This window comes from Glandiceps talaboti, chromosome 16, assembly GCF_964340395.1.
Source record: "Glandiceps talaboti chromosome 16, keGlaTala1.1, whole genome shotgun sequence".
In the NCBI taxonomy this organism is placed as follows: Eukaryota; Metazoa; Hemichordata; class Enteropneusta; family Spengelidae; genus Glandiceps; species Glandiceps talaboti.
In genome coordinates this window covers 19,308,155-19,317,318 of record NC_135564.1, presented here as the reverse complement: position 1 = coordinate 19,317,318, position 9,164 = coordinate 19,308,155, and the positions used below count along the sequence as shown (strand labels likewise).

The window sequence follows — 9,164 nt, the reverse complement described above, 5'->3', positions numbered from 1 at the left end:
AACAGAAGCCCGGCTAGCTCAGTCGGTAGAGCATGAGACTCTTAATCTCAGGGTCGTGGGTTCGAGCCCCACGTTGGGCGTACACCTTTTCTTGTGGGACACAAATCCTTTCTTATCTGAAAGTGCAAAGTCGGGGTTTCGAGCCTCCACAATGGGAGTACGGGTGCAATAACTGTTTTTTGAAGAGCATACAAGCAATTGCATAATGTGTGTGTGTAACTTTACACCGATGTTCTGTCTCTAAATCTATAAACAATACCGTAAACCATACGTTTAAATTTCTAACCCAAATATTTCGAAGAGATGAGCTTCTCTTCATAGATGGTGCTTCAGTTCTGTCAAAGAAAACAAATTCCGATGTCACGCTATCAATGCTGAAGATCGCAGCTATTTTATTGTCATGTGCTCGTATATATTAGAATGGTATGAATACTTAGTCTAAATTAGGCCAGCTGTTGAGTACTACTGGTTGCAACGTTACTGTTTGTTATTTATACCCTAGATGAGTGTGGTATCCTATTGATTGAACTGATACTCGATAAGACTAACTTCACTTTTAATGACAAACAATAAATACAAAAAGCGGGAATAACTATTGGTTCCAAAGTAGGCAGAAAATTTGCATCCACATTCATGAAGTAGCTCAGTGTCTTCCAAATAGCTGGGTTAAAATGTATGGTTCATCACGATATCATATATATATATATATATATATATATATATATATATATATATATATATATATATATATATATATATATATATATATATATATATATATATATATATATATATATATATGATTAAAAGTTGACTATTAAACTATAAATTATGATTCAATAGTCGAAGGATTATTTCCTGTAGCTTTTCTTTTTTTTGTTTTTCCATGTTGCGGAATACATATTGTTGGGTAATACTGTGAGTTTTTATTTGCTCGATGTTGAGGGAATGCAAAGTCTCCTTGGGGGATGATTCATGTTAGGTCAAGCTAATAAAATTAGAAGTGGCTATCGGTACCAATCGTTGAATGGGTGTAGTGAATCAACAATGGGAAAGGTCAACTCATGTAGACGTAATATATGCCACTATAGTAAAGGTCAACACAGAGTATCGTTGATTTCTAAACCATATTCCTGTAAGAACAGGCTTGTTTTAATGTAAGGACTACTTCAAAAATGTAATTTTGCTTTAAATTACTGATGACAAACCGTCATTAAATATAATTCAGTGAGTTCATGTTGTCGTGGATATTGAGTGTATGTAACTAGGACATCGTGTTTTTCTACTGTTTGGGACAATTGGCGAGTTCAAGATAAAAACGGTTTCCGATCCATTAGCTAGAATATCAACGTCACTTGTGCTGTACTACGCTAGCTGTCGAGAGCTGGCGCAGTTACAGCGCAACGACGTGAACACTTTAGCTAACGGATGGCAAACAATTCAACCCTGAACTCGCCCAATGCCTTAGTAGGTTAGTACGCAGGAAACAATCATGGCGTCTGTCGAATCAATTCTGCTGTGGAATAGTACGCAACTAATTCTCGTCTTCTTGGTTACATTCCTCACCTTGGTGTGGATTTTCCGTCGTCAAAAAAATCTACCTCCAGGTCCAAAAGGTTGGCCTGTCGTTGGATCCTTGTTTTCTCTCAGTAAACACCCATACAAGACTTTTCTGGAATGGGGTCAGATGTATGGAGACGTTATGAGTGTTCGGTTGGGGACAGAATTGGTGGTGGTACTGAACAGTCGTGAGGCCCTTAGAGATGCTTTCGTCAAACAAGCTGCCAAGTTTTCATCCAGACCAACGAATTCGACTACTGCACTTTTGTTTAAACAAAAAGGTATGAATAACAACATTGTAACAGTGTTAATTTTCCTTTCCGCCGTGACTAATAGTGACTTTAGGTATTTGGCACTATAGATATCTGTCTAGTACCGTGAATGAATTGTCATGACAATGAATTAGTGATTTACTGGCACTATGACACGCCTTGACAATTGACCCTAGCTGCATGACCGGCATCACTTTTGTTTAATATTTGCACAGAAGTTTTCTGCAGATAGCATTTTAACCATCTGACCATATTTTTGTTTCTTACTTCTGTATAAATTGTGTACGATTGATGATTTTAATGCCTGCCTTCATCTTTTCCAATCTTTTCTCGTAGGACTCATTGACTCTACGCCACCTACTTGGCAAGTTCTCCGTAAACATACTTCGAAAAGCCTTCATCAATTTGGCATGGGAAAAGTTCTCATAGAAGAGCGCATTCTCGATGAATGCGATTTTCTCATCAAACGACTCAATAATCACCTAAACAAGTCGATTGATCTTCGCCACCTCTTCTCGAATGCTGTCTCCAACATATTATGCGCAATGTTGTTTGGCAGTAGATTTGATTACGATGATGATAACTTCAAAGAACTTCTTGGATTAAATGAAGCCGTGCTGAAAGATGTACTTTCATCTAACTTGTTAACATTCATTCCCATTCTTTGGTATTTCCCGTTACCGATCAAATACAGCCTCATCAAGAACTGGCATAAAGTCCGTGACTACTTTGATGAAAAAATAAAGGAACACAAGATAATGACCCAAAACCAAACCGATAGCGAGAGTATGATAGATTGGTATCTTTTGAAAGCCAAAGAGATTCAGGAAAGGAAGATTCAAGACCCATCTCTTGCTTGTCTAAGTGAACTGGACCATCTGCGTCTCATATGGTTTGAATTGTTCATTGGCGGAACTGACACATCATCGAATGCGTTACTTTGGACCGTGCTGTATCTAGCTAAGTATCCAGACTTTCAGGATAAGTGCGTTAAGGACATTGAAAATGGAATCGGTATGGATAAGACACCATGCTTTGCTGATAAATCTAAACTTCCCTTCATTGAAGCCGTAACTCTGGAAATTCAACGGATCGCAACGATAGTACCATTAGCAATACCACACAAAACATCAGAACCTGCAACACTTCGCGGCTACTCCATTCCGAAGAACACAATGGTCTTTGCTAATCTTTGGGCAGTTCATATGGATGGAACAGAATGGGAAGATCCTGAGACATTTGATCCCGGACGCTTTCTTGATGAAAATGGCAACATTAACAAGATGAAGAGCAATAGAATAATGCCTTTTGGAATTGGTAAACACAGTTATGAATTACTAATTTAAATTATTTTTTCTTCACTTTACACATCCTGGAAAGACTTCCAACACATTTTGTAACACTATATGCATAAATGCAACAAGAAATGTGATTTAGCCCATTGGCAAGTAGATGTTATCAATGCATGAAATGTACATTATTTCGTTTTCACTAACTTTCAAAAGCAGGGGTAATTCGTGTTTCTAATTCAAAATGGTCCTTGAAAATTCCCAGTTCAAAATGTCATTTGTGATCACTGATTTAGCCACAATTCATTTTTGCATGCTAGTGTCAGTTTGTGAGTGACATAGTATCTAAAACGAAGATAGTGTTTCTCTAATTTCATTTGTCGACTTCTTACCCTTTGCAGGTCCTCGTGAGTGCATTGGATTACAACTTGCTAAAGTTGAAATCTTTTTATTTCTGACTTCAATACTCCAACGATTCGAGTTTAAGCTACCTGAAGGGGATAACCCATCAACGGAAGGAACTCTTGGGATCGTTCATATGCCGCAGCCGTACAAGGTGTTCATCCGCAGCCGTGACAAACCATAAAATTCAGCCTTTGGGTGTTCAAACAATAAAAACATGGAATTTAATTCAAATATATAGTTAAGATAATAGAGGCGCATGATTAAGAGGATACAGCAAGACTAAAGAACTACGAACAATATACATGTATATCTATACTTTCAAGTAACCCTTTTTGATTTTTTTTAATTCAATATTTTTAATATGACACTTTGGTTTGAGGTTCAAGGTTTTTAGAATTCAATGACAGGTTGATTCAATCGGTCGTCTATGTTTAATGGAAACTTCTTCGCTTTATATTCCCAGAAAGCTAGAAATTTGAGACAGTTTAAAGCTGAAAAATTAATTTGAAACAACAAAGACCAAATCCTTGTTTGCAGCTCAATAAAACATTTATTAATCTTTTATTGACTTGTAGACAAAGACTTGGCATATGTTGTTTCAAATTTATATGAAACCATGATAAAATTGTCTGATTTATCATTTAAAAAATCAAAAATAAATCAAAAACCAAATTCTAATCCATATGTCCACTGTAGTATGTATTTCGGAAATAAAAACATGGCCGAATGTTAGTACCATATTATATCGCTCTCTATCTTAATATAAAATATGGCATCCATAAAACAACACTGTGAACCCTTGAATGTCTTTAATGATTTCAAAAGGATTAGCATTAAGCTTTCAGGATATGGTGAGGCTTTGAAAGAGTTTAATTTTTCTGGGAAATTTTTTCTAGGTGCATTCTAACTTCAACGATTTTACAGATGAATGCATATATCATTATTTAACATGTATTTCATGGGTTTTTTTTTCAAATTCGAACTGAGTCAAAATCGACCGTTCAGTTTTTACTTATTTATAACGTTGTGTCGAGTTCTTTAATCATATGATATGATATGATATGATATGATAACAAATTTATATAGCGCCTGGTATCCATTTAAAATGTTCACTGGCGCTTTACAAAGTGTCACTTAAATATGCTCGCTCAAAAAAGTAGGTCTTTAGCCTAGATTTGAAAATTTCAGTACTTGATGCTGAACGAATATGACTTGGAAGATCATTCTTCATTTAATCATGTAGTTACCTTTCATGTTGCATTTTTATCATTAAAAGGGTGACCCTATTTTTTTCGTTTCTCCAAAGTTTCAGCTCCGAAATCAAAATTAAAAATATTTTTATTTTCGTCCGCCTTTAATATTTTTCGAAACAGCGCCCTCTCTGGCAAGAATAAACAAGTGTCTAGACTGTCGACTTCGCCAACGACACTTGTTCATGAACAGAGCATTTCTTTCATGAGGGAAGTTATTCAAGTAGGGGGCTGAGAACATGCCAATTGTGTAGAGAAGCTGGGAAAGGGTTTGTTACCAGGAATCCAATAAAAAATTACATAGGAGGAAAAGGAGAGGCAGAGAAACATGAAGAAAATGATCATTTATTTTTTTTAAATTCACCGACCGGCCAATAGTTGCCATGAGAAGTAATGAGGAACATATAACAAAATAAGGTCACTCTTATGATGTACATGATACCATAAACAGAGCTGGACGTGGATATTGATGCAACGATAAATGGGTTCAATGAATCAAATAACGGAAAGGTCACCTGGAGGTAACGTATGCCACTAAAGGCAAAGGTCAAATAAGAGTGTATTCGATCTGTAAACTATATTCTTATAAAAACAAATTTCTTTATTGTAAGAACTATTTCAACAGTATAATTTTTTGTTTTTAAGCAAATGATGTGAAGGTCATGAACTATAATAATCATTTCAAAGATTTACCGTTATCATGGATTTTGAGTGTATGCGCATGTGTGTTTCGTTATTGATTTAATGTTTAATTATGACATGTTATTTTAATTTTTTGAAATGTGCCATAATATCAAGTAGATAGGTACATAGAAAACATGGCGCCTGTCGACTCAATTCTGCTGTGGAACACTACGCAGTTGATTATCGTCTTCTTGGTGATATTTTTCACCTTAGTGTTGTTTTTCCGTCGTCCAAGAAATCTACCCCCTGGTCCAAAAGGTTTGCCTATCGTTGGATGTTTGCTTTCTCTAAGCACAAAACCATACAAGACTTTCTTGAAATGGGGTCAGGTTTATGGAGATGTGATGAGTGTTCGGTTGGGGACAGAATTGGTAGTGGTACTGAACAGTCGTGAAGCCATTAAAGATGCTTTCGTCAAACAAGCTGCCAAGTTTTCATCCAGGCCAGCGAATTCAACTCAAGCGCTTCTGTTTAAACAAACAGGTATGTTTGGTGGTCGAAAATAAAAGTGTCTGTTGATATAGAAGCCGATGCTATATTCCAAGAGACATCGTTAATTTTTTGACTTAAATTGTTAATAGTAAGTTTTTTATTCAACCCTCCAACCCCACCCCCACCCCACCCCGATTTTTAACCTTGACCTTCATCCTCAAGATCCATTTCAATATTATGAAAATCAGGTAATCTTTAAGGCATACATTGACAAATGACCCTGATCTTCATATTCAAGGCTAAATAGCACTTTCTGCCATGCTTTTCAACTTTTATATATACAGATACAAATGCAATATATACATCCATACTTACTAATAAACATAAAATCTGTTATCATTAAGACACAAAGGTAGTATAAAAATATGTATTATATTCGTAGACTATTTATATTTCAATCTCTTGGAGTGTCATAAATTCAATTCAAACCAAATTCTGTTATGTGTAAACATCGGTATATTATTATGGTATGGAATTGTGAGCTAATTGTAGGCCCACTTTTAGCCTGTTTATGGTGCCGTTGAGATACATCACGGTGGTACCTCCCAAAAAGCTTGTCTTAACTACATATTCAAATGCTTAATGTAGCCACATTCCCAAAAGTAGTTATCAAAATACATCATGTTAAATTTACATAATCATATGTAAACACCATGTAAATTATCACATGTCCACTACATGTTAATGTGCATGATCTATACTTAGCTTGGACAAGGTAACGCGTGTACATTTGCATAATTTGGTCATGAATAATTTCATGAGTTGTCAAGTTTGAAGGGACTGCTTGCTCTCATCGACCAGGCTATCGGGTAGCATTTTCCAAATCAAAATTGTCAGTTTTGACAACGTAGTCAAGACATTTAAGCTGTTGATGCGAGGGTTAATGAGGTACGAACAGTTAACGATGTATCTCAACAGCTCTTTGAAGAGACCAGACCACGTTTTAAACATCTAATATAATAACCTATTGTATTCAATTTGAACTTTTGTTCCAAACACAACTAGAAAATTTACCTGAAATTTTCGACTGTACACTTCAGTCTTTGTCAACAGATTGACCCACTATTCAGCACACGTGACCAGGGGAGTAGTATTAGAACGTAGAGGCTGTCTTTCATTTGAATAAATTCTTGCATAAATCTGCTTAATGTATGCAGAAAAGTGTGCTTTAGGCAGTGTCTAAATCAAATTGACCATAAAATTTCCTACCTGTGTCTTTTCTGTATAATAGCATATGCAATTGATAGTTTTGGTACCAGGCGTCATGGGTATTGTCTAATCTTCTTTACTTACAGGTCTCGGTCATTCACCTCCGCCTACTTGGCAAGTTCTCCGTAAACAGGCAATGAAAACCCTACATCAGTATGGCATGGGAAAAACCCTAACAGAAGAACGCATTCTCGATGAATGCGATTTTCTCGTCAGACGACTCAATAACCACCTGAACAAGTCGATTGATCTTCGCCACCTCTTCTCGAATGCTGTCTCCAACATATTATGCGCAATGTTGTTTGGCAGTAGATTTGATTACGATGATGATAACTTCAAAGAACTTCTTGGATTAAATGAAGCCGTGCTGAAAGATTTCCTTTCATCTAATTTGTTAACATTCATTCCCATTCTTTGGTATTTCCCGTTACCGATCAAATACAGCCTCATCAAAAATTGGCATAAAGTCCGTGATTATTTTGATGAAAAAATAAAGGAACACAAGATAATGATCCAAAACCAAACCGATGGCGAGTGTATGATAGATTGGTATCTTTTGAAAGCCAAAGAGATTCAGGAAAAGAAGATTCAAGACCCATCTCTTGCTTGTCTAAGTGATTTGGACCATCTGCGTGTCACATGGTTTCAACTATTCCTGGGCGGAACTGACACATCATCAAATGCGTTACTTTGGACCGTGTTGTATCTAGCTAAGTATCCAGACTTTCAGGATAGGTGCGTTAAGGACATTGAAAATGGAATTGGTATGGATAAGACACCAAGCTTTGCTGATAAATCGAAACTTCCTTTCATTGAAGCCATTATTCTGGAAATTCAACGGATCGCAACGTTAGTGCCACTAACAGTTCCACACAAAACATCAGAACCTGTCACACTTCACGGTTACTCCATTCCGGAGAACACAACGGTCTTTGCTAATCTTTGGGCAGTTCATATGGATGGAACAGAATGGGAAGATCCTGAGATATTTGATCCCGAACGCTTTCTTGATGAAAATGGCAACATTAACAAGATGAAGAGCAATAGAATAATGCCATTTGGGATAGGTAAATACGTTATGAATTACTAATTTAAATTATTTTTTCTTCACTTTACACACCCTGGAAAGACTTCCAATACATTTTGTAACGCTGTGCATGAATGCAACAAGAAATGTGATTTATCCCATTGGCAAGTAGATTTTATCAATGCATGAAATGTACATTATTTTCTTTTCACTAACTTTCAAAAACAAAGGTAATTCGTATTTTTAATTCAAAATGGTCCTTGAAAATTCCCTGTTCAAAAATGTCATTTGTGATCAGTGATTTAGCCACAATTCATTTTTGCATGCTAGTGTCAATTTGTGAGTGACATAGTATCTAAAACGAAGATAGTGTTTCTCTAATTTCATTTGTCGACTTCTTATTCGTTGCAGGTCCTCGTGAGTGCATTGGATTACAACTTGCTAAAGTTGAAATCTTCTTATTTCTGACTTCATTACTCCAACGATTCGAGTTTAAGCTACCTGAAGGGGATAACCCATCAACGGAAGGAACTCTCGGGATCGTTCATATGCCGCATCCGTACAAGGTGTTTATCCACAGCCGTGACAAACCATAGAATTCAACCTTTGGATGTCAAAACGACACAAGTATAGACAATTTAAATCAAATAGTTATATGTAATAGAAGAACTTGATTAATAAGATACGAACAATATACATGTATATGTATACTTTCATAACCCGTTTTTTTAATTAACAAAATATGCGGACACTTTGGTTTGAGGTTAAGATTTTTAGATTTCAATGACAGACTGATTTAGTCCATATGTTTATCCATTGCAGTGAATCCTTTTCGTTTAATTTCGGGAAAGCTAGGAATTAAGACAGTTTAGAAAGCCGGGTTGGGGGATAGTGTTTCCACAAAGTTATTAACGTAGTATGTATTCAGAACTTTTGCTGTGCATTTGTGTATTAAAAAAACTTGAACCCATTTTCA

General features: G+C 36.1%; 2 protein-coding genes and 1 non-coding gene across 3 annotated transcripts; all 3 read left to right on the top strand.

Annotated features, from left to right (window-relative positions):
- Window positions 1-7: 7 nt before the first annotated feature.
- On the top strand, window positions 8-80 carry Trnak-cuu (transfer RNA lysine (anticodon CUU)). The gene has a single exon. It is a non-coding gene; the product is annotated as a tRNA-Lys (tRNA).
- Window positions 81-1,492: 1,412 nt separating this feature from the next.
- LOC144447197 (cytochrome P450 2U1-like) lies at window positions 1,493-3,707 on the top strand. Its single transcript, XM_078137100.1, has 3 exons — window positions 1,493-1,841; window positions 2,169-3,149; window positions 3,523-3,707. Exons 1-3 carry the CDS (start codon window positions 1,493-1,495, stop codon window positions 3,705-3,707), a joined length of 1,515 nt encoding a protein of 504 aa, XP_077993226.1.
- A 1,887-nt stretch (window positions 3,708-5,594) lies between these two features.
- Window positions 5,595-8,784, top strand: LOC144447195 (cytochrome P450 2U1-like). The gene is made up of 3 exons (XM_078137099.1): window positions 5,595-5,943; window positions 7,248-8,228; window positions 8,600-8,784. Exons 1-3 carry the CDS (start codon window positions 5,595-5,597, stop codon window positions 8,782-8,784), a joined length of 1,515 nt encoding a protein of 504 aa, XP_077993225.1.
- The last annotated feature ends 380 nt before the right edge of the window (window positions 8,785-9,164 follow it).

Excerpts from the sequence above, each read along its gene's own strand:
- LOC144447197 (XM_078137100.1), top strand. The coding sequence starts at position 1,493 with ATGGCGTCTGTCGAATCAATTCTGCTGTGGAATAGTACGCAACTAATT. Across the intron at positions 1,842-2,168 it reads ACTTTTGTTTAAACAAAAAG|GACTCATTGACTCTACGCCA; the intron begins GTATGAATAACA and ends CTTTTCTCGTAG. Across the intron at positions 3,150-3,522 it reads AATAATGCCTTTTGGAATTG|GTCCTCGTGAGTGCATTGGA; the intron begins GTAAACACAGTT and ends TACCCTTTGCAG.
- LOC144447195 (XM_078137099.1), top strand. The coding sequence starts at position 5,595 with ATGGCGCCTGTCGACTCAATTCTGCTGTGGAACACTACGCAGTTGATT. Across the intron at positions 5,944-7,247 it reads GCTTCTGTTTAAACAAACAG|GTCTCGGTCATTCACCTCCG; the intron begins GTATGTTTGGTG and ends CTTTACTTACAG. Across the intron at positions 8,229-8,599 it reads AATAATGCCATTTGGGATAG|GTCCTCGTGAGTGCATTGGA; the intron begins GTAAATACGTTA and ends TATTCGTTGCAG.